The 26,138-nt window shown below is 33.8% G+C and overlaps 2 protein-coding genes across 3 annotated transcripts; one reads left to right on the top strand and one right to left on the bottom strand.

Annotated features, from left to right (window-relative positions):
* Positions 1–15,475: 15,475 nt before the first annotated feature.
* On the top strand, positions 15,476–17,009 carry LOC7455689 (wound-induced basic protein). The gene is made up of 2 exons (XM_002321251.4): positions 15,476–15,608; positions 16,505–17,009. The coding sequence occupies exons 1-2, from the start codon at positions 15,511–15,513 to the stop codon at positions 16,575–16,577; spliced, it is 171 nt and encodes a 56-aa protein (XP_002321287.1). The 5' UTR covers positions 15,476–15,510; the 3' UTR covers positions 16,578–17,009.
* Positions 17,010–22,343: 5,334 nt separating this feature from the next.
* LOC7455688 (pentatricopeptide repeat-containing protein At5g48910) lies at positions 22,344–24,758 on the bottom strand. Of its 2 annotated transcripts, XM_052446744.1 has the most exons (2): positions 24,454–24,758; positions 22,344–24,264 (listed from the first exon to the last, which is right to left on the bottom strand). In XM_052446744.1, the coding sequence occupies exons 1-2, from the start codon at positions 24,656–24,658 to the stop codon at positions 22,769–22,771; spliced, it is 1,701 nt and encodes a 566-aa protein (XP_052302704.1). In that variant the 5' UTR covers positions 24,659–24,758; the 3' UTR covers positions 22,344–22,768. The 2 variants fall into 2 exon arrangements, with proteins under 2 accessions (XP_052302704.1, XP_002320601.3); XM_002320565.4 differs by having other exon boundaries at positions 22,344–24,758.
* Between the last annotated feature and the right edge of the window lie 1,380 nt (positions 24,759–26,138).

The following is a 26,138-nucleotide window of genomic DNA, read 5'->3' as shown; positions in this document are numbered from 1 at the left end:
AGTTTTCTAGCGTAGAATTTTCGTACAATTTGCATTGTTTTCAATCTCTTGTGTGGTTGGTTTCTTTTGAGTTTTCTTGACAATTTATGCCTGTAACCCGTTCTACTAATCAAATTCAAGTGTAGTTGGATCTCGAAATAGAAAACACTTTACGCAGGTTACGAAAAGAAGCTCGCCTCAACACCATGGCTATTGCACGACAACAAACACTCAAGGAGCTTGCTGCTTCTAACATGGAAAACCAACCATTGTGCATAAACATCGACCACAATGTAAACTTTGAGCTCAAATCTGGTTTTATACATTTGTTACCAACATTCAATGGTCTTGCAGGAGAAGATCCTCATACTCATCTCAAGGAGTTCCATATGGTTTGCATTGGCATGAAACCGAATGGAGTTGACGAAGAACAGGTTAAGTTGAAAGCTTTCCCTTTCTCTTTAAAAGGGGCAGCAAAGACATGGCTTTTCTCTATTCTCCCAGGTTCCATTGGAACTTGGAATGGCATGAAGAAGATCTTCCTTGAAAAATATTTCCCAGCATCTCGAGTTGCCAACATAAGGAAAGAAATATGTGGGATTCGGCAATCTCATAGAGAGACTCTCTCCGAGTATTGGGAAAGATTTGACCAACTCTGCATTCAATTTCCTCATCATCAAATACCCGATCAGCTGCTCATTCAATATTTCTATGAAGGATTGATGCCTACTGACCGTAGTATCATTGATGCTGCAAGTGGAGGGGCATTGGTAGATAAGAAACCCGAGGCTGCACGCCAATTGATCTCAAACATGGCAGCCAACTCAAAATAGTTTGGCACCCGTGGAGATTTCTCAAACAAACGAGTAAATGAGGTAAGTGTTTATAACCTTGAAAATAAAGTTAATGATCTTACTTCTCTTGTGCGTTCTTTGGCTTGTGGAAATGTACAGCAGGTAAAAGTTTGTAGCATATGTTCCTTACAAGGACATGCCTCAGATATATGCCCAACAATACAAGAAGATTACATTGAACAGGCTAATGCAGTTGATGGAGCATTCAATGGACAACCCCAACGTAAATATGATCCCTTTTCCAACACGTACAATCCTGGATGGAGAGATCATCCCAACTTACGCTATGGGAACCCACCTCAACAAAGCAATCAAGGCCGACAGTTCCATCCCCATGGATTTCAATCCCAACAGAATTATCAAGCAAGACAACCCCCTTCTCCATTCACAAACTCCAATGTTATGGGGTCGTCATCCAATGATGATCTTCGTGAGATGATGAAAACTTTGGCTTCTAACACTGTGACCTTACAACAAAATGTCATGTCTTTTCAACAGGAAACAAGGTCAAGTATTCACAACTTGGAAAAGCAAATGGGACAAGTAGCTTTAAGTGTAGGGAAATTGGAGGCACAAATGAATGGAAAATTGCCCTCCCAAGCATTGAATCCAAAAGAGAATGTTAGTGCGATCATGTTGCGAAGTGGGAAAGAACTTGAAGAGCAAAGGTCGAAACAAATTGAGATTGAGAAAGAAGAAGAGATAGAAACCGAATTGAGTAGAAAGAAGAAACATCTTTCTCCTCCACAAACTGAAACAATGACCATTACTCCAAAGGTAACTCCTCACTCAATGAATTCCAGTTTTAAAACAATTCCACCCTTTCCTGTGAGTTCTTCTAGGTCAAAGAAAGAAGACAAAGAAAAAGAGATTTTAGAGGTTTTCAAGAAAGTTGAACTCAACATTCCTTTGCTTGATGCTATCAAGCAAATTCTGAAGTATGCCAAATTTTTGAAGGAGTTGTGTACTACCAAGAGAGCTTTCAAATTGAAAGGTCACGAAACGGTAAGTATGGGTGAAGTTGTATCTGCTATTGTTCAAAAGAATATGCCTTTGAAGCAAAAGGACCCAGGTGCGTTTACTATCCCATGTGTTATTGGTAATGCTAGTTTCAAAAGGGCCTTATGCGATTTAGGTGCATCCATTAGTGTTATGCCTAAACATGTTTATGATTCTCTTAGTCTTGAGCCTTTGAATAAAACTAGTATTGTAATACAACTTGCGGATCGTAGTTTTGTTTATCCACTTGGTATGATTGAAGATGTCCTAATCAAGATTGATAGTTTGGTTATTCCATGTGATTTTTATATTGTTGATATGGAACATGATTCTTGTGATTCATCAAACAACACTCCTATATTGTTTGGGAGACCATTCTTGAAAACTGCCAATACAAAGATTGATTGTGGTAAGGATACTTTGTCTATGGAGGTAGGAGATGAAAAAATTGAATTTAATTTTCATGATGCAATGACATATCCTTATAGCAATGTTTATTCTATCACATGCTATGACCAAGTTGATAAGTGTGTGCGACAAGTTTTTGATCTTGATTGTGAGGATGGATTAAGCGTAGCTTTGAGCTATGGCTCTGATTTTACCAAAATAGAAGAGATGGAGAGGCATATATGTGTTCCCCAAAATGTGCACCAATCAGCATTGGATTTGCAAGCTTTGCAAATTGTCCTCCATGATGTAGGAATCATTCCCCCCATCACGAACAGTGAATGGGTGGCGTCTATTCTTTTGGTACCCAAAAAGACTGGAACCACATTGGAAGAGATTCAAAATGATGCTTATGAGAATGCAAGACCCAAAAAGACTGGAACCACATTGGAAGAGATTCGAAATGATGCTTATGAGAATGCAAGGATTTACAAAGAAAAGACCAAAAATCTTCAAGACTGAATAATTACAAGAAAAGAGTTTCATGTTGGAGACAAAGTCCTTCTTTATCATTCGCGTTTGAAACTTTTTCCTTGAAAGTTACGCTCTCGTTGGATTGGACCATTTGTTGTTTCTAATGTTTTTCCTTATGGTGCAGTTGAAATTACAAGTTTAGAAACCAATAAAGTAATCAAGGTCAATGGGCATCGCTTGAAACCTTTTTATGAAAGTTGGACGGCAAAGCTCACCGCTTCTGTGGAGTTAGCTGAACCAATCTATGACGAATGAGCATGCAGCATGTTGAGCCAATGACATAAAACAAAAGCGCTTACTGGGAGGCAACCCAGCATAAAAAAAAAATTCAGATTTGTTTTCTTTTTCCCTTATCTTTTTTTTTCGTATTTTACTTTATCTTTGTCATTCTCTTATATTCCTTTTCTTTTATTTCAACATTAAGGACAATGTTGTGTTTTAAGTGTAGGGGTATTAAGAGAACTTTGGTTTTCTTTGTTATTTAAAAAAAAAATATGTTTGATCTTTAGAACTCCTATTGGTTTTTGAGAATATGAGTATTATGTATGAGAATTAGTTGAGATAGATGAAGATATAAATCAAATGAATGAGTGTGCATGAAAATTTTAAACATTTAATTGCTTTAAGGATTGACTTTGAGAATATGCCATGTTGACTTTATAGTGTTATACCAATGCAAGCTTTTGAGCCTTCAACATTATATTTTTTTGATTGTGCATTCTTTCAATGATATGTATCTCTAGAACTTGCTTCATATCTTGTTGAGATTACATTCACATTACATGTGTACATGAAGATGATAAAGGCATTAGAAATTTTAACCACTTGAACGAAAAAGCCAACCTAAAGCATATTATCCTTAGTAAACCCCTTTTGAGCTTGTTTATTTTTCTTTGCTTTAACCATGTGTAAACCTGAACTTCTTATATGTTTTCCTTTTCCCATGGCCAAGGATTAGTAGAGCATATACTTGTGATATCTCATGGAATTATGGTTGGAAATTATATGAAAAGAAAGAATAAGTGATGCTTGATGAAAAGATGGGCAAAGTTGCCAAAGGTGAAAAAAACAAAAAAAACAAAAGTATTCCTTTATGTTCTTAAGGTTTTATGTTGAAAGAGCTTGAAATCAAAAGAAGTTAAGAATTGGTGATTAAAGATGGAAAATTTATGTGCTTTAATGGAATATCTTGTTTGAAATATCATTTTTCAGAATGCTCTACTTTCTTTGGTTTGACTCATTTCTTTTACTCTTTTACCTCACCTTACCCCTAGCCCCATTACAACCGGAAAATAAGACCTTTTGATTCATGCATTGCTTGTAATATGTTAGTAATGGAGATAAGATTGAAGAGCAAGCTTATGGTAGATTATATTCATTGATTGAATTTGAGAGATTTAAACACATAAGCCCTAAACACGTGAGTGTTGGAGTGTATATCAATGAGAGGACCTATCACTTTGGCATGGCATAGATTTCATTTAAATCCTAACAATTAATTGAGTTTTGAAGTTTGCATGTAAATGAATTCATGAAAATTTATACTCTATATCCTTCTTGATTGTATTCTTGTTTATAATGCATATATTCTTGGACATTGATGGGAGATTAAGAGATTGATCATAGTTATTTTCAATTTGATTTTATCTATCCTTTCTCGAGGACGAGCAAGAGCTAAGTGTGGGGGTATTTGATGTAACCATATTATTCGATAGTTTCACCCACATTTAACTAGTGTTTTGCCTATGTTTTATGTATAAAATGCCTTGATATTCTTTGTTTTATGTTTTGAAGGCACCTTTAGATGAAAGATGCAAAAAGGAGTAAATTTGAGGTAATTGGCAGATTTGACCCTCAGTCGATGTTTTGTGCAGAGCGTGAGTTCTAAAAGTCAAAATGAAGTGATTCCAGTGGCATTAGAAAGCTAACATTCATACCTTTCTGGAAATATAAGTCAAGAAAAATAAAAATACAAAGAGCATGGAAATCACATCCTTCAAAGTCAAATCTCGCATTCTGCCAGTGTTGACCTTTGTCCATTCAAAATTTAATATCTAAAGCTACAGACATCCAATTGATGCAAACTCAATTGTTTTGGATTCCTGACTCGAATGCCTACAAACGCTCCAAATTTCAGCCAAAAACGATGTCATATGAGGGAGATATGAGTTTGCAAATATGACAACTGAATTCTGCCAGCAAACAGGTTTTATGAAGAAACGAGTCCAAATTACATCATGAAGCATCAAAACCGACATCCAAGTTTTAATTTCAGAAATTTAGCTCCTCAAGTAAATCAATCCAGAAGGTCAAGGAAGGCAGCCACCAACCTCAAGCCACCAACCTCAGACCACCACCCACAAACCAGCTGTCAGCCGCCAGCCGCCTTCACACTACCACCATCTCTTGATGTTCACACTTGAACTTTGATTTTTCTTACTTACAATTTGTGTATAAATAGGCAGCTAAGTTTATGCTATTAAGAGCCAAGAGAGAGCCATGAGAGCCAAAAAGAGAGAGGGAGAGGGAGTGCAGTAGAATCAAAGAAAGAAGGGTGGCAGCCATAAGAGAAGAAACACAAACTCTCCCCTCTACAAATCAGAAATCATGTATTCTTTCATCTTTAGGAGTAGTTGTTCAATAGATATGCAAGGCTAAGCTCGTTTTCTTGGTTGCAAGGACGCAAACACCTTCAGATTTCAAGAACTGTGAGATTTATTCTTCCATTTAGTTTCGGTTTGTATTATGAATGAGTATGTTTGTTTTCCTATGCATATTTCCTATGATTGTTTATCTTAATTGCTAGAGTGGACTCTAAGTTATTATTGTGAACAATCTATTGCTAAGTTTGATATCAAAACCGGAGTTGTGATTTATAAACTTGTGAAGCAACTAAGCTTGGTAATTGTAGCGGAACTACGTTATTAAACTTAGGGAGAACATTCGATCAAAGCAACACAAGCTGACAACTTGGTTGTTAAGATTAATGAATTTATCTAGATCTTAAAGCTGCCATTGGATTAAATCATTAGTGCGGACACTGTGATTGTTTGTTGGTTAGGGTTAATTATACAGCGGATCTGTTAATTAACCAACATTAAGAAAAGATAAAAATTCAGAATATAAACTGGAGTTTCGTTTCAAGGATCGGTTGTGATTTCTGTAGGTGGATGTGTGCTTGCGACCAAGGTTTGTTTTCTTGATATATTTCAGTTTCAATTGATTTTGTTTGCTAGTTTAATTTCTTTCATAGTTTAGATCATTACAAATCAAAAACCCCCAATTGCATAACGTATAGCATAAAAATCTGAACTAGACCTTCCTCGTGGGATCGACACCTTGCTTGCTCTATACTATCTTGTGTGTTTTAAGCTAGGGTAATTAATTTGTGCGACCGCGACATCGCAACAGCAATATTCATAACAAGATCTATCATATATTTCTCTTGAAATATTCAGGTTTACAAACTCTCGTATTGTTATCACTTGATTCTGCTCATATACTCATTTAACAAGTACTCATAAACCTTCATTTTCACACACACACTTTAACATATGATTGTGGATTGCATATTGGATTATTATATTATTTAGGTTCTATTGTTAAAGGTAAAAATTAAGGGAAAGGGATAGTATTTAATTTGCAAAAAAAAACATAGATAAGTTTGGTTTTGTAGCCTCCCTAACCTAAGCAATTAAGTCCGAAGGGGTGTTTTAACACCTAATACCCTAAAGTCAATTGACTTGGGAACTATTGGCCCAGTGCTTGTTACATGGGTTAAGGAGAAAAGCTTAAGGGAATCAAACATTGCACTATCTACGTATCAGTATCTGCAACCCGAGTTACTAAGCTCGTAGCTGTGTCTCAACACCTAATGCCCTAAGACCAACTGGTCTGGGAGCCATTAGCTGAAAGCTCATTAAATGAGTTAAAGATGCATTGTGTTTTAAGTTATATGTATATATATTAAAAAAAAAAAAAGAGAGAGAGAGAGATAATAATCCCAACCTAAGGAAATTAACCTTAAACATTAGAACAAAATTTTGTTTTCTTCCAAGTAAAGCCCCATAACATGTGTTGATATATTGAGCATAAAAAGAAGGTTTATTAATATCTTGTTTAAGAAGTATGAAGGAAATATATAAATTTAATGAGAGTTTGTTTATTTGGATAGATTAATGGAAGTTGAATGATGAATGCCTTGCTTTGTGGAACTTGCAAATTGTTTTTCTATTTTAACGCTTTGATTACAATGGACTAGTAATAAGCTGGTTGGGGGGTGTGATTAGTACTTAAAAGTGTATTTTTATCAAGGTTTTATATCATCATTTTGCACTTGAAGTATCAATAACTCCTTAACTAAAGCATGTTTTATAATAACAAGTCTGATATTATAAGATACCTTTAATTTATGGTAAATGTTCATCTTAAATGCAGGCTTATCACATAAATTAAAGGATTGATTGATGAGTTTAACTACTGAAATTGAGAAGATAAAGAGAAGGGGTAAGCTTAGAAAAGAGATGTTGTTTCAGTCCAAACTGGAACACCATTCGGTTATTGGACCATAACTGGAGCTGTAGAAATTGGATTTAGGTCTGGTTTATATGTTTGGAAAGCTAAGACATAGGCTTAAAACTTTCATAAGAGTCCAAGATTTAAAAGTGTCATTTTCGAGTTCAAATGGTAGCAAAAACGGAGAAGTCGGAATCTGTCCTGTAGCCCAGACACTGTTCAGTGTTCAGCCCATATCTCGAGTTCTAGAAGTCAAAATACACCGATTCTTATTTTGTTGAAAAGCTGAGACAATTTCCCAGAACTTTCATGAAGACTATCTATTCAAATTATGATGTTATCAATGACGTTTTCTGCAGACAAGAAGATAAGGACTGTTACCAAGTCATGAGGTGGTCACCCACTCAACAATTAGTCATCAAATCAATAGTTCTGAATTTTGGCCTATAAAATGAGGCATTTACCATGTATTTAGACATCTTGGTTTTCAAATCAAGATCATGTTCTTACTCTCTCTCTTTATATTTTTGTAATGCTTAAGTTTTGTTTATATTAATCTCTTGTTTATGCTTTTCATTTCCTTTCCTTTACTTAGTTAACTTATATCTTATTTATGTTCTTATCTTGTTTATTTATGTTTCTCTCTTTCATTATGTTTAGCTAAGTTTATTATGTCAAGGTGAAAATGTTACACTAATGGTGTAAGAATAAGTATAGTATAAACTCAACATGGACTTTAATGTTTGATACTAACATGTTTTGTATTTGTTATCTTGTTCACTTTTAATAATTTGCTTGTTAAATGGTTAATCTAGATTTATATTGTATAACCCTTGGTACAACAAATACTTGGGACTTTCATAGCCCAACCGTATGGTATAACCGACACCTATGCCATGAAAGGAACTTCATTTGTTGTTAACATAAGTTATAATCATGAATACCTGACAACATTTACAAGTATAGCATTATTCGAATAAGATAACTAATGTAATCATGTTAACAATTTATAATCCGATTGGAACCTCCTTTGTGTGTTGTTTCCAGTTGAGTAATAAAAAGAGTTTATACTATACTTGTTTGAAATACCATTAGTGGATCCTCAAACCTTGACAATTATTTTATCCTTGTTTAATTCTTATATCAATATCACATCTCGAAGCTCTCTTCAACTCCTTTTATGTTATTATCTATTTCTTTATTTGTAGTTTATACAGTTAACCTCCATGTGGTTTGACCCCGGTCTTGCCAAGTTATTTATTACTTAGACACTCATGCACTTGGGATAAGACATCAACTCTTTGGTCGTGTCATGAGCTGTCAAATCTGCAGGAGAAGGCTGTCTAAGTTGGCCTCTTTGGGTCGGTGCCACGTCCACTGCGTTGCCGGTGAGGACTATACCGGGACGTAGAGGGATGTCAGCAAATTAGTTTCGTTCAAGTTTTGCTAAATTTGGTGAAAGATAGATGCATTAAATGGTCCTGCAAAGTAGGTAACCTGATCCGATTTTCTATGTCAAAAAGAAAAAGATAATGAATAGTAACTAGACGACACATCGTCTGTTTTTTTTTTCTGAAGTTCAATTTAGTCCTTCACCTTTTAATTTAGTTTAATTGCACCCCTAATTGACCCTAAACTTTTAATTTAGTGCAATTTAGCCCTTGTCGAACTTCAATTGGATCCCCGGATTTACGCCCATTTTGCACTTTGGTCCTTTGTCTCAGATTTATGCAATTGAACCCCTAATTGACCCCAAAACTTTAATTTTCTTGCGATTTTGCCCCTAATTTCAATCAATTAACTTGGTAAAAAATAAATTTGATCTCTTAAAATTTCAATCTTCTCAATTAAGCCCAAATTGGGCCCCCAAACTTATTTTTTTACCAATTAAGCCCCAAATAAAATTAAGTTTACCCATTTAAAGTGTAATTAAGTCATTACAATTAATTAAATCTTTCATTTGGACCAAAATTAATTCTTAAACATATTTAAAATACAATTTGGCCCATGATTAAATCAAATTGGCTTATTAAAAAATTAATTATGTCCTTAGACTTAATTTTTATGCAAATTCATCCAATAATCATTTAATTTTGACCTTGAATTTGTATTGTTTCTTTATTTTTTAGCATAATGGGGTACAATTAGGCCTTGAATTTCCTCCAAAATTGCAGTTGTATTCCTCGGGTTGTTTTTTCCACGTTGTCAGCTTTTATTTTATTTTTATTTTTTTATTTTGAAAAAAAAATGAATTTTTGGGAATAACCCAGAATTGGATTATGACACATACAATGCTTCATACAGAGTCATACCAATAGTAGCTTGATGGCTATTATTATAAGTAAACTCCATCAATGGCAGGAGATCCTCCCAGTTCCCACCGAACTCCAGCACATGGGACCATAGGAGATCCTCAAGAGTTTGAATGGTTCTTTCAGATTGACCATTCGTCTGAGGATGACACGTCGTGCTTAGATTCAACTTTGTCTCCAATACCAGTTGTAAGCTAGGCCATAATCTTGATGTGAATCTAGGATACCGATCCGATACAATCGATATTAGCACCCTATGAAGTCTAATTACTTCATTTACATATAATTTCGCCAACTTATCCACTGAATTAGTCGTCTTCATAGGCAAAAACAAAAGCAAATTTTGTTAACCAGTCCACAACCACCCATATGACATCATTACCTTTCTTTCCCCTGGGTAATCCCGTTACAAAATCCATAGAAATATACTCCCATTTCCATTCCGAAATCGATAATGGTTGTAATTCCCCTACAAGTCTCTGATGTTCTATCTTTACTTGCTGACAAATCCCGCAGTTCGACATAAATTTCGCTATTTCCCTCTTCATATTTGGCTACCAGTAGTATTTCTTTAAATCCTTATACATCTTCGTACTTCCAGGATGAGTAGCAAATCGGGATTTATGAGCTTCTCTTAATACTTCATCATTTAAAGTTTCAGGCAAATAAATTTGCCTATCCATAGCTACTAGCCCATCAGATAACACTTAAAAAGATGTCTCTATGTCCTGGTTCACCTTCTCCTTGATCTTTCTTACTTTCTCATCCACCTGTTGGGCCACCAAGACCTTGTCTCGAAGCATAGATCGGATTTTTAACTGAGCTAACAATAATCCCTCGGGCCCTACACTTAGTTGTAAGTCCATCCTTTTCAATTCCATTATACTTCCTTGTTCCTTAACCTCCATATCATTCATTATTGTTTTTCCCTTCCTACTCAAGGCATCGGCTACTGCATTAGCCTTACCAGGATGGTAGTCAATCACACAATCGTAATCTTCTACTGCATTAGCCTTACCAGGATGGTAGTCAATCACACAATCGTAATCTTTTATTAACTTTACACATCTTCTTTGTTGCAGGTTCAACTCCTTTTGCGACATCAAATACTTCAAACTCTTATGGTCCATAAAAATTTGAACTTGTGATCCATACAAATAATGCCTCCAAACTCTTAAGGCAAACACTACCGCTGCAAGTTCTAGGTCATGAACTGGGTAATTCACCTCATGCAGCTTTAGTTGTCTTGATGCATAAGCAATCACACACCCATGTTGCATCAATACACATCCCAGGCTCCTTTTTTAGGCACCACTATACACCACAAACCCTTTTATCCCCGATGGAAGGGCCAACACAGGAGTAGAAGTGAGCCTTTCCTTCAGTTCTCGGAAGCTCTCTTCATATTCTTTCGACCAAACAAACCTGACTTCCTTGCGGGTTAGCTTGGTCAAAGGTGATGCTATAATAGAGAGCCCCTTAATAAACCTTCAGTAATACCCAGCAAGACCCAAGAAACTCCGAATTTCTATCACATTGGTAGGTCTCTCCCATTTCAACATTGCCTCAACCTTCCTTGGATCCACGAGTATTCCTTCTGTGAAAATTACATGGCCTAAAAATACCACTTCTTTGAGCCAGAACTCACACTTATCTAGCTTTGCATACAATCGATTCTTCCTCGAAGTCTTTAACACAACCCTCAGATGTTGCTCGTGCTCCAAGTATGAGTTGGAGTACACCTATTATTCAATGGTGGGAAAATAAAATTAATGTGATGATATTTAGATTCTTTATTATTCAATTGTATTATTGTATGATATGAGATTGTTGCCGTGTTCTGGGTTGAATAACTAGTTCTTTGGTTTAAAGGCTAATGCCCTATTCTGGGATGGATGGTTAATTCCCTAATTTAAGGACTAGTGTCCTATTTTGGGCTGTGAATTTGGATACCTTGAATGTGATTAATGCCTTGTTTATGAGCGGTGAGGATGTTACCCTGAACGAGGGTCAATTACTCAGGTTTGGGTCAATGGATAAATCTTTTGGATGTTCAAGCGATTGTTGTAATTACTATGAAGAAAAGATAAAGAGAAATTAAGATAATTGTTACTAAATTCGGATATGTATACCTTAGTTTACTCAATAAAATTTATTAAATTGCATTCGAAAACTTCATGTTATATTAATTAATTATTTTATGGTATAAAATAATTTCAGGATCCTCGCAGCTTTATCGGTATTAGTAGATTACAAAACCCTTGCATTTTGTATTTATAAGAATATTAATGATGTTGCATACTATGTGTAATTTTTTAGAATGATAATATAAATGTAAATATTTTATTGTAACTATTATGCTAGGATTTTATGATGTTTTGGACTTAAATATTAATTAAATTCATGATTATGATTATTTGATGTAGATTTTAACTTGATAATGTTTGTACTAAATTCCAAATATAGTAGTTAAATGATCCTTAGTTTAATTTATAGGTGCTCGTGTTCCAATTATTGTATGGATGATTCAAATGGAAAATTTCAAGTATAAATTTTATATTGGTGTAGTTTGATTTAATTGCTAAGTCAATGGCTTTCAAAAAAAATTACTGAGAAATAAGAGATTATTAAAATTTTATATGAGGCTTAAATAACATAGCATGGTATGTTACATTATGCTTTTATATTTTGAAGATTTGATTATTTTATATTAATCATAATGAAATGTGATGGATGTAAAGTGTTGAATTTTAATGTGATGAGTCTAGAATAATTAAACAATGAATGAAACGTGGATTGGTTGAATATTAAAGTGTAACAGATTTTTAGTTGATGACTTGAAATCTACTGGTATAGAGGAGATTTTGCAGAAATCTTGGTACATCTCCAAATCTAAAATTTGGATTTTTTTAAGAAAAAAATAGGATAACTACTCACCTTTTTGTGTAATTTGCTTGAAAAAGATCAAGATGTGTATCCCATTTGTTCCCAATCACCTAAATCCCAAGTAAAATACTCACATAACGTTAAATGCAACATCAAAACATGAACCATTAAACAAAATTATTTTCTCCAAAATCCAAATATAAAATTTTAAGATGCAAGGAATAAGCTCAAATTTTGAAAATTTGTGTTTCTCAATCAGCTAACAATGAAATGGGGTCCAAAACCCTAAAACAGAGGATTAAGATTTAAGCCACCTTGTTATTAAAGAAATAATTAATAAAGGTATTACCTTGCCAAAAGTGAAGCAACAAACTGGGATAATCATATTCTATTGACTCTCTCCCTCTCTCTCAGGACTCTAAGTCTATGTCTGTGGCTCTATGCTGCATGCTTTGTGTGATCCCGTGGAAAGAAAAAAAATTATAAAGTTAAATAATATTTTTAACTAATTAAATATTAAAAAATAAAATTAAAAAAATAAAAATAAACAATTCAAATCAAATCGAGTTAACATGTTAAACTCATAATCTAAATCATGAGATTGGAATAATTTCATGAAAAGAAAATAAAAAAAAATTACGAAGCTTCATTTCCAATATATCTAATATTAAAGGTTGGAATCGAGAAAAAGAAACTAATTTTATGAGATGAGGATAATGTTAGGTTCCCGAATATCATATACACAATGAAAACTATGAAATAAAATTATTTAGGAGTCCTTAGGATCCTATTAAACAGATCTAGAGTTGTTTAAGGATTTATTACCTGAATATCTAATCTTTTTCAGCTTTGAATAATTATTTAAAGGTTGGGTTGTTACAAACCACAAATCATCCAATTGTCCAGACTCCAATGATAATCCACACAAATTACCCATAAGAAATATCCTAAATTTCTATTTAGAAGAGAGGAATTGTTATGCTTAGAGTGGTAGCTTTAATTCTGTGTTTTTTGTAGTTTTTCTGTTTTAACAGACAACAACTAAAAAAATAACAGGCATAACTTGCTATTTATAGGAAAATCTGAAAAACCATATAAATTGACAAACTATTAATTTGCCCCTAAATAATATCCATATATTAATTCAGGATAATTTTATAAATTAACTCAATCCAAGTCCTTACTTGATTTTTCTAGGTTTAGAAATATAATTCAAGTATTAATTATATTATAGTCCTCAATATCTAAAATATATTTTTATCAAGTCATACTTAATTAAATCATTACAATTTAATTTCTGACTAGTGATTCTTAATGTGTGTGACTCATTAGGTTCCTAATATGTTGGCCCAAATATAAACTATAATTCTAATTACATAGAATTAATTAAATTACACAATTTAATCTATTATCAATTAAAAAATTGATTAATTTAAATTTTAAAATCAAGTGCATCGCCTAACAACGTGTCATGAGCCCTCAAATATTAGAAAAGTTATTAGTGGTTTGACTAAACTTTCAGTGATCGGTTTCTCGGTGTGATTAATATCCTTTCATCAATAATATTCTGATTTAACATTAAGGCATACAATATGTCTGTCATTTTAAATCATATTTGTTCTCTACATGATAGTTATTAATCGTGTAAACAAGATTTGAAAACTCTTTGCAAATCTCATACCACATTAACTAAGGATTTCTCAGTCAATATTATTAGAGAATAGATGAAACATTTTCTCTAATACACCTAGGGTGATGAATCATCTCTTGATTACTCTACTTTCATATACTTCATGCTATACTCAATGTTTGCCCCTTTGCAAAATATTTTTGTCTCATGAATTTTATCTTTACTCTAGATTCATTAATCTAATATTATACCAATATTAAATATAAATTAAACATTTATTAATAATAAATATGTATTTACATGAATATAATAATACCACATATAACCAACCAAATAACTACAAAACATATTAAACTAAAAAACAAATCCACGAGCTCATTTTCAATTACCATGCATAAATTTTATTTGGTTCTCCAGATTTTATATCTTAGCATTTAATATTTGATTTAATGGTATTTTTTTCCTTCAGCTATTAGAGTTGTGGCACATTCAAATATCTATTATCAATTTGATAAATTTTATTCTTTAACTATATGTTTTGAGTAAATATTATCCCTTCATGTGATTTGACTATTATCATTAACCAAAAATTCTTTAAAAAATCAGTTTTTGGTATTTTGAGCTGAAAGTTTTAACATATATTAATAAATATTCAATCTATTTTTAAAAAAAAATTAAATATCTATAGAACTGAAACAGGAAGAAATGCTCATTTAATAAAACTGAAACATAACAGGAAAACACTTTCCGGAAGTTGTGAAAAATTTAGAAATGTCATATTATTTGCTGATTATATCAAATTTATCAAACTTTTGATTGCTATATATATTTTGTTTTGAATATTTTTTTTTCAATTTCATCTCTTAGAATTTAATTTTTATATTAATTTTGGTCCTTATTTTTATAATTGTTATTTGCTTTTCTCTTGTCATTTTTTAATTGAAATTTTTTATCTATCAAATTTGGTCCTCATTCTTTTTATTATTACTTATTTTATTTGAAATAATTTATGAAATGTTAATTATTATTATTTTAATTTCTTCATCTTTCAATTTTTTTATTTTTTTGATTTATTCACTATTATTTTGATTATTATTTATTTTATTTGAGATAATTTATGAAATTATATTATTTTTTCAATTTCATTCTCATTCAACTTTTTAATTTGTAAGATTTGTTCCTCATTATTTCAATAAACTTGAAAAAAAATAAAACATTAATAAGTTATTTTCCTGCTCATTTTCCATGACATAACCAAACACTGGAAAGTGTTTTCCAATTTATTTTTCATTACACTACCAAATATCGGAATATAATTTATTTTTCTAGAATTCACTTTTCAAAAAAAAATTTCTTTCCAGCAAACAACCGTGGTTAAAAGAAGTATAAAGTTCACCTAGGGTTCTATGAAAGCATGCGACAGATATGTAAAGTCGACAAGATGATCTACGACGTCAGCTCTCCTCTCTTTCGCTCCTTCCTCAGTCAGAAGGGTGGCTTTTCTGATAAGAAGTAATTTATTCCTCTGTTTAAGTATTTGTTCTGTCTGTGTCTGTCAAAATAACTATGTTGGTGTTTTGCTAGCATTTGGATCCATTAGACAGAGCAGACTAGTATGTGCTTATGATTGTCTCAAGTATTGAAGAGTATCAGGGATTTCGAGGACGATACATGAAGCTTGAATGTAATTTAGCTAGATTGATGTTAAAAACCGGATTACAAAAGCATATGATTCTATTTGTGTTAACAGTCTATTGGGATTTCAGCCGAGTCCCTCACAATATTCAATTAAATGCCATTTTAAACTACCTGTTTGTGGTGCCTGCTTGTGGCACGCACTCGATTTAGCTGTAAATGGTCTGTTCTGGCATTGGAATGGTGGATTTTACTCATCCTACATTGTTATGTTCATCTGCGTTTTGTTTGTGTTTGTGGGGGAAAAAATGGTTTTGTATGCTTTTGTTATAATCTTTTTCTTGAATTTTTCTCCTTGACCGATTGTTCCCTCTCCAATCCTTCCCAACCCCTCTTTTCTTTCATTCTGGTTTTATTCAATGGCCCTCGATTTAGCTCACTAATTATAACATGTCTATTGGGATACAAGGAATGTTCTTATTTAGAATGTTAATGACAGAGCTACATCACACGCAGGGTTGTTTTTTCTTGAGGTTGCTTCTAAGTGAAAGGAAGAGCTTTTCTTCCTTCACCACGTTCTGCATGCGTTTGCAGCTGTTACCCTGTTTGCATCTTTTCCTTGTTTCCTAGTGCTCATGATGCCAGTTGAAATAACCAATAATCATATACTTGTCGATGAATGTTTGATGAATCCACCTCTTGGATTTTGATTCTGAGCCCTATGAGATATTTTTGAGTATCCTGAAGTATGGATGTATTGTTTGGTATTTCAGGAAAATGGAGGAGCAGAAGCCAAAGGAACAGAGACCCAAAGCTAGCGAGAACAAGCCTGCTATGACAGAGTGAGGAACTCTAGTTACCAGCTTTAGAATATGTTGGGGGTCTCCTCTTGTGTAATTTGGTCAATAATTTGGCCTCCGCTTTCCTTTTGTCGATTCATGTTGTCTTTTGGGCAGTAACATTTCGTAGAGATTGATATTACCAGTCTCTTTGTGACAGTTGACTGTAAAATATAGCCGAAGCTTTCGATGGTGCAGGTCAAAAGACACATCAAATGACTTCACAAATGCAATCCTAGCACAAAGCACAACAGCTGGATGTTTTTTTCTTGAACTTGCTAATTAATGACATGAAATAGAAGTTGAGGTTCAGTATTTCTCCTGGTTCTGAAAATCTGCGGAATTAGGCTAGATAAAATTGTTGCTTGCATTTATTTTTTTAGCCAATTTCTATGTGGTAGGAAATACTTTGATTATTGAAGAAACATGTATTTGGTTTTGCGGTGTTTGGAAGTCTCCGCCAATTTTATTTATATTAGATATATATGGGCTATGCTCATTTTTACCCGGTTTAAATTATTTTTTCCAATCTTAAAAAAATAAAAACATTAAGAAATAAATAATTCAAAGCATATTAGATATGTTTTAAAAATAATGAGATGATGTCATATTGAACGATATTTTTTTAAGAATATTAAGACGATAACACATTGACTTGACTTGGTTCAACCATGGTTAATCCTTAAAAACCATGATTTGAGACAAGAGATCATGATAACCTTATGAAATTCAAGTTCTAATCAACCAAATATTAAAAGGAAAAAAAAAGATTCAATTAAAAAAAAAAGATAAAAGAGGTGACTCGAGTAAACCTAGGTTGGTGGTCTGTGCTACACCACGGGTTGGACCAAATTGTTTCCAGGATAAAAAAAATGATGTTCAGGCAATGATAAATTTAAGATTAAGTTCATTGACCTATCTGAATCCAATAAGTCATGTTAAATTAATAATTGAACAAAAAAATTTATATGATTTAAAATTGCATAATATTATACAAATACTAAAAGAAAATGCTCTTTCACCGTAAAAAATGGTATGATTATAAAATCTTTCAGTTTTTAACTATAACGGTACTGTAGTGGAGGCAAATCTATGATTTTGTGGGTTTTTCTTACAGGAACCAGATTGGTCCCTGCCTCGATACCATCCTTCCCAACCTTCCACATTGTTTGAATAACTAATAATTTACAAAACCCAAAATAACAATCAAACCAAAATAGCGCAGCAGCTAGGTGGCTCGCACTACACCGCGGACTAACTTTTACTTTCATAGAAAATATCAAATAAATCTAAGATCTAAGAGCGTTGAGTCTGGCTATAATACTGGACCCGAATTAGAACCGGATGCCGGATCCATTAACCTTAGGTCCTAACGTCGGACCCAAGAGAATTGGGTTCTAATGTCGGACCCAAGAGAATTGTGCTCAAACACAAGACTCATTGCCCTTGGATCCTGACGCGAGACCCAAGAAAATTGGGTCCTGAAGCAGGACCCGTTAGCCTTGGGTCCTAAGGCAGGACCCAAGTGAATTGGGTCATGACGTAGGACCCATTACCCTTGGGTCCTAACACGAAACCCAAGAGAATTGGGTTCAGACGCTGAACCCAAGAGAATTGGGACCGCACGCCAGACCCATTAGCCTTGAATCCTGATGTCAAACCCAAGAGAATTGGGTCCGGACACCAAACTCATTACCCCTAGGTCCTAATACCGAACCCAAGAGAATTGGATCCTAACATAGAACTTTTTAGTCTTGGGTCCTGACGCCGGACCCAAGAGAATTGGATCCTGACGCGATACCCATTATCCTTAGATCTTGATGCAGGACCCAAGAGAATTAGAACTGGATACCGAACTCATTAACCTTGGATCCTGACGCCAAACCCATTAGCCTTGGGTCGCAGACCCAAGGGAATTAGATTATAACGCCAGATCCATTAGCCTTGATCCGTACACAGACGCATTACCTATGGGTCTGGACGTCGGACCCAACAACCTTAGGTCCGGACGCCAAAGCATTAGGCCAGGTGAGGCTATAAGACCTAAGTAATTTTGGTCTGTGCCCCTGACACACCCAAACAACTTGGGTTAGGCGCCCCTTTCCAGCCTTAATTTTCTTGAGTGTGGAAAGGGATGTCTGATCCAAGTTATTATTATTATTATTATTATTATTATTAATATTAATTTATTTTACCCTTAAAATCAAATCTATGTTTTTTTATAGTAATAATATTTATTTTAATTTTAATAATATTAATAATAATATTTAACTTATCTGCCTAAGTTTTTATATTTTTTAATCTTTTAAAAACAATTATGGTTTTTTTTCTATGGTAATACTATTTTTTAAAAAAAAATACTAATAATAGTAATAATAATTCTTAATTTTACCTTTCAAATCAAGTCTATTATTGTTTTTCAATATTAATAATATTTTTTATAAATTTATTAATTATTATATTAATTATAATTAAAATAATGATATTTTTAATATTAATGATATTAATTATAATAAAAATCAAAATATTTTTAATACAGATAATAATATTTTTAATTATAATAAAAATAAAAATATTTAGAATACAAATAATAATATTTATCATATTAATAATAATATTAAACTTGTCTGACCAAGTTTTTATAGTAATAATTTTTAAAAAAAAAATTTATTAATAATAATAATAATAATAATTGTTATTATACTTTTTTTTCATTTTTCTTCTCTATAAGGTCTGCAAACCCAACCGCACTAGTCTGCAACCTCTCGAACGGTCTGCAGACCTCAGGCGTAGGTTAGAAGAGACCCAGGCATGCGGGTCTACATCCAACACGTGGTTCTGCAAACCCAAGCGAGCAGGTCTGAAGACCCTAAGCATGCGAGTCTGCAGACCGAGACGCGCAGGCTCGCTCGCCTGGGTCTGCAGCCAGGCGCATGGGTTTGGCTCAAGCACTCAGGACATGGCAACCCCAGCGTCAGGTGTCTGCAGCTTGGAGCCTGCATCCCCACCATGCCCCACCAAAATTTGCACTGACTATTTTCTCTCAAACCATCATTTCAATGTCGAATGCATCCCAATGAAAAGACAACCTCACCCTCCCCTGCAGTTTTTGCAACTCTTTGTGGCAAGGATAACTCTACCATTACACTACTTTAATCCACAATGTTTTGTGTCTAGGTAAACAGTAATAGGGGCACCTCACCATGCCCCACCAAAATTTACACTGACCGTTTTCTCTCAAACCATCCATTCAATGTCAAATGCATCCTAATGAAAAAATAACCCCACCCTCCCCCTGCAGTCTTTGCAACTCTCTATGGCGAGGGCAGCTCTGTCATTACACTGCTTCAATCCACAGTGTTTTGTGTCTAGGTAAACAGTAATAATATTAATTATAATAAAAATCATAATATTTATAAAATAAATAATCATAGTTATTAAACCCGGACTGGCCCGACGGGTCGACCCGGGGGCTGGACAAATCCGGGTTTATCAAAAAACCAGCTGGTGCAACGACCTAGCCAAACCCGGTCGACCCGGCGGTCAACCCGTGACCCGGGCGAGACCTGGTGTTTTGTTTTTTTCTTCAAATGTGGGATTTGAAACTCATTAGTATATATACTCTATGTTCCCAAGAAAAAAAATTATGTTTTTTCAATGTGGGATAAAAAAACTTTTTGGTTTAAATACTTAAACTTAAAAGGATAACATAGTATCTTTTCAATATGGGATTTGAAACCCATTAGTATATATACTCTATGTTCCCAAGAAAAAAAAAATTTAATGTGGGATTTGAAACTCATTAATAATATTATATGTTCATAAGAAAAAAATTACGTTTTTTCAATGTGGGATTGAAACTATTAGTATATATACTCTATGTTCCCATGAAAAACGTTATGTTTTTTCAATATGGGATAAAAAACTTTTTTAGTTTAAATACCTCGACTTAAAAGCTTAACATAATATCTTTTTAATGTGGAATAAAAAACTTTTTAAAATATTCTTTTAAACTTCATTGTTTACAATATGTATAGCTTATATTTACATTGATTTTTTCTTAATTTTTTCATATAAAATATTAAAACCTTATTTTTTAAAAAATTTTCGGGTTGACCCATGAAACCCGGGACCCGGCCCCTTAGCCGGGTCAACCTCTAGGCCGGGTTTAATAACTATGCAAATAATAATATTTTTAATATTAATACTTTTAATTATAATAAAAATAATAATATTTAGAATACAAATAATAATATTTATTATATTAATAATAATATTAAATTTCATTATTATTTATAGTAATAATTTTAAAAAAAATATTAATGTTAATAATAATAATAATAATAATAATAATAATAATAATTGTTATTATTGTTTTTCATTTTTCTTTTCTGCAAGGTCTACAGACCCAACCGTATGAGTCTACAACCCCTAAGGGGGTCTGCAGACCCCAGGTGCAGGTCTGAAGAGACTCAGACGTGCGGGTCTGCATCCAGCGCCCGATTCTGCAGAACCGAGCGAGTAGGTCTGCAGACCCAGACATGCGGGTTTGCAGACCCACATGCGAGGGTCTGGCCCTAGTGCACAGGGCATGATAGCCCTAGCGCCAAGTGCTTGCAGCCTCATCATGCCCCACCAAAATTTGCACATACTATTTTCTGTCAGACCATCCTTTCAATGCCAAATGCATCCCAATGAAAAGACAACCACACCATCCCCCTACAGTCTTTGCAACTCTCTATGATAAGGACAACTTTGTCATTACACTGCTCCAATTCACCGTACTTTATATCTAGGTAAACAGTAATAATATTAATTATAATAAAAATCATAATATTTATAACACAAATAATAATATTTTTAATTTTAATACTTTTAATTATAATAAAAATGATAATATTTAGGATACAAATAATAATATTTATCATATTAATAATAATATTAAACTTTTATTATTATTTATAGTAAAATTTTAAAAAAAATATTAACGATAATATTAACAATAATAATAATAATAATAATTGTTATTATTTTTTTCATTTTTCTTCTCTGCAAGGTCTGCAGACCCAGCTACACGGGTCTGCAGCCCCTCGGGGGGTCTGCAAACCTGGGTGCAAGTCAGAAGAGACCCAGGCGTGTGGGTCTACATCCAACACGTGGTTCTGCAAACCCTAGACGCGCGAGTCTACAGACCTAAGTGCGCGGGTCTGACCCTAACACCCAGGACATTACAGCCCTAATGCGAAGTGTCTGCGGCCCCATCATGCCCCACCAAAATTTGCACAAATTGTTCTCCCAAACCATCCTTTCAGTGCCAAATACATCTCAATGAAAAGACAACCCCGCCCTTCCTCTATAGTCTTTGCAACTCTATGTGGCAAGGACAGCCTTGCCATTACACTGCTCTAATCACAGTGTTTTATGTCTAGGTAAACAATAACAAAGGCACCCCACCATGCCCCACTAAAATTTGCACCGACCGTTTTCTCCCAAACCATCCATTCAATGTCAAATACATCTCAATAAAAAGACAACGTCACTCTCCCCTGCGGTCTTAGCAACTCTTTGTAGCAAGAGCAACTATGTTATTATACTACTGGTAAATAGTAATAACACTGTTATTAAGCTTTTTTAGTATATTGTATAATATATCCAAGAATAAAAGAAAGTGAATGTTGACCTTTAAAGAAATTATACTGTGCAGCGAAGACTTAGGGAGCTGAGGGGTTCTGGGATTCTTGACTCATAAGTTTGGAAGCAGAGATTAAAATGATTGTCGGAAATGGAATATAAGGATGGCATTAGGAACTTGTGAAAATTACAGGACCACAATGAAGTTACATCACTCTCCGTGTGTTTAATTTGACATTTAGGCCAAAATTTCCTCTGCACAAAATAATTCTAATGGCTTGTAACTTCCTTCTTTACAGAATGGAAACATCAAACAAGTGAGCTAGCTCAATGTGTCTGAGACTACTCTTTTTCAAAGGATTTTGAAACACACCAGTACATGAGACCCTGGGATATTGCAGCTTTCAATCATATCCCACCTAAGATCATTTCTCATCATGAGCTGTGCTCTGTCCATGCTCTTCTTCTCATCCAATTTATGCTAAATAGATCGCAGAAAAGTCCTATTAAGCTATTTATAATTAGTACTAGTAAAGTGCTGGAAAATTGTGGTTAGAAAATGGCAAGTCACCAATAGTCCATACAGGAACACGAACCGTTCTCGAAATGATGGAAGCGCTTCCGGTCTCTTACGATTATCTTACGATTATAAATCTTTGAGACAAGTTTTATTGAAGAGTGACAATCTTCACAGACACGCAGGTTCTTAACAATTTGGAGTGGTGTCTGGGGCCTTGTACTGATTAAGCCAAAGGCAATTGCAATCTTTTCACTATGATAGTGCAATGCACTTTGTTTTTCTTTTTCGTCCATGTTGAGCAAGACTTGGGTAGTGTTTGGCCTGTATCCCACTGACCTTAATCGATCTGACATTTCCTCCAACATCGAATGGATTCCTTCAGCTCTAGGATGGGAATCATCTTCCACAAGGAATTCGTGTATCACTCCATCAAGCTCAATCCAACTACATCCAGGGTCTTTCCTTATATCCAATTCCTTCATTTTAAGCCTCACCTTGACAACCCCCTCCCAGTTTCCTTCGGAGGCAAACATATTGGAGAGAGCCACATAAGATCCACTATCATGTGGATACCAACCCATCAAAAATTTTGCAATACGTTCTCCCATCTCAATGTTTCCGTGCATTTTACAAGCACCAAGCAAGGCCTTCAATATCACGTCATCCGGTTTAACAGGCATGTTAAGTATAAGCTGTTCAGCCTCTTCTAAACACCCAGCACGGCCTAATAGATCAACCATGCACCCATAATGTTCAATCCTAGGCAAGAGACCAACAATGTTAACCATATGGTAATAAATAGATCGACCCTCTTCAACTAAACCAGCATGGCTACAAGCACTCAATACACCAATATACACAACATCACTGGGAGTCACTCCAGCTTGTTGCATTCTCCAAAAGTGATCAAGAGCGTCCCTTGCTCGACCATGCATAGCAAGCCCGCCAATGATAGCACTCCAAGTAATGGGATTCTTTTTATTTCTTATCCCCTCAAATACCTGGACTGCTTTGTCAATGCTACCACATTTAGAATACATATCGATCAAAGCAGAACCAAGCACATCATCGATTTCAATCTCATTCTTCTCTGCAAACAGATGCACCCATTTTCCTAATTCAATAGCCCCTAGTCGCGAGACAGCAGGAAGAACACTAACCAAAGTCACGTAATTTGGAGGCACATCTCCCAATTGCATATCATGAAACATCTCAATTGCCTCCTTAAAGTGTCCATTTTGTGCACATCCAGATATCATCACATTCCACGAAACCACACTTTTATTAGGCATACTATCAAACAACTCCCTAGAAGCTCTAAGATCCCCCATCCTCACATACCCATCTATCATAACATTCCATAAAACAACATTACCCTCTAGCCTCGTCTGATAAAACAAAACATGAGCATCTTTCATGGCCCCACACATAACATACACTCTAACAAGATTACTACGAACAAACTCATCACTAACCAATCCTAATTTCACAACAAACCCATGAAGCTGTTTCCCCTCTTCAATCCTAGCCAATTTCGCACAGGCTTTTAGCACACAAGGGAAAGTGAATTTATTAGGTTCCACGAGACCATCAGTAAGCATGTGGGAAAAATACAGTAATGCCTCTAATGAGTTAACATGAAAAAGATCATCGTCATCAGAATCAGCTAAAGCTCTAATTATAGTATTCCAAGAGAAACAATTGGGATGATGGATTTGGCTAAAAAACTTACGTGCGTATTTGATTTCACGTTGAGTAGAGAGGGTGAGAAATTTGAGGAGTTCAGCAGCAGCAAGAGGGTGGTGTATTTGGCCTGTTTTGATGAAGTGGGCATGGATTTGCTTGAGGTGTCTTGTAGTCTTGCATCTGCTGATTTGAGGGAAGAGTGAAGATGGGTGATTTGGAGATGGGCTTGGTTTGTGGATGATCGTGTTCATTTTCAGTTGGGGTTCGGATTTTCATGGACACCGCAGCTTAGAATTGGATTATTAGATTGGATTTCTTGACCTCATATTCAGTTATGAAATTCGTTTGGGTGTCCCGTAAAATTACGTCAAATATTACGTATTTGTCTTTTCGGTACAATCTTGATTTTTAAAATTTTTTTATATATATATTTTTAGATTGTTTTCATTTATGAAAATTAAAAATAAATTTAAAAAAAATATTTTAATATTTTTAAAAAAAACAAAACACTTTAAAAAATAATTTTTTTTTAATCACTGAAAATAAATTAAGTTAATATTTGGTTATTGTTTCACAGAGTCAGAAACAATGAAAATAAAAAAAATAAAACATAATAGAAAATAAAGATAAAATTGTATCTAGTAATAATATTTGTTTTGTATCATGTTTAAAGATAAAAATAAAAAAACTATTTTATCCTTAATATGTATTATTATTATTATTATTATATATTACTTTAATTTATATCGAGTGTTTGAATTAATAATAGTATAATAACTCTAATTATAAAACTTAGACCGACTTGGTGGATCAACTCAAAATCCAGCCAACCCAAAGCCTAGACAGGTCTGACTGTAAGAAAAAATAGAAAAATGATTGACATAGTTTGATGTAATAAAAAACTTAGGAAGACTCACAATCCTTGGGTAAAACCTAGTTAAAGGCAAGGTCAAAAACATATTGACTTTTTTTCTGAAATTTTTTCTATTAAAACGATGTTGTTTTGATATTAAAAAAAAAAAGTTGACCCTCCCAACCAATGACTCGGGCCTTGCTCCGAGGCGAAACCTGTTTCAGATTTTAAGATTATAATAATAATTATTTTTATCTTTATATGCTTTAGTTGAATAATTTTGAAATTAAAAGTGATTTACAAGAATATTTTAGGGATAAAAAATAATAAATAGTCTCTAGTTTATCTCTTCAACAAAAAAAACATTTTTATCTTCATTATCTTTATTTTTTTTTATCATGAGACAGTAACCAAACACTACTTTAGTTCTATGTAAAATGACACTTTATATATATATATACACACACTAAAATAGGAATATTAACGTATCAATTACACTTGCGATTAATGTATAAAAACTGTAGACTAATTGACCATAATTAGAAAATAATAATTAGTTATGAAAGGATGTCCAACATACCACGTAATACATGTTAACGTTCCACATCATAATACATGTTAATGATTGATTGGTGTTGATTATAGACCAAAGAAATAATGCAACGTAAGATCGCACGATGATGTAAAGTAAACTGTTAAAGAGAGACTTAGTAGAAACTTAGTAAGGAGAACCTACCTATTTAAATTGTCAATATGATTACAAGTATATGTCCATTGTTTATTTATATTATGTTATGGATGCAATGAATATGTATTATTTTTTGTGATGTTATTATATATTAATGTTTTTGCTTGTGCTCGTGCCAGTGGCATCTGCA

Source organism: Populus trichocarpa, chromosome 14 (genome assembly GCF_000002775.5).
Source record: "Populus trichocarpa isolate Nisqually-1 chromosome 14, P.trichocarpa_v4.1, whole genome shotgun sequence".
NCBI classification, from domain to species: Eukaryota; Viridiplantae; Streptophyta; class Magnoliopsida; order Malpighiales; family Salicaceae; genus Populus; species Populus trichocarpa.
This window is presented reverse-complemented; position numbering and strand designations above follow the sequence as displayed.

Bases quoted from the DNA above. Each gene is read 5' to 3' on its own strand.
- LOC7455689 (XM_002321251.4), top strand. From the start codon at position 15,511: ATGCGACAGATATGTAAAGTCGACAAGATGATCTACGACGTCAGCTCT. The intron at 15,609-16,504 runs GTAATTTATTCC...TTGGTATTTCAG, and splicing joins GGTGGCTTTTCTGATAAGAA to GAAAATGGAGGAGCAGAAGC.
- LOC7455688 (XM_002320565.4), bottom strand. From the start codon at position 24,658: ATGAACACGATCATCCACAAACCAAGCCCATCTCCAAATCACCCATCT.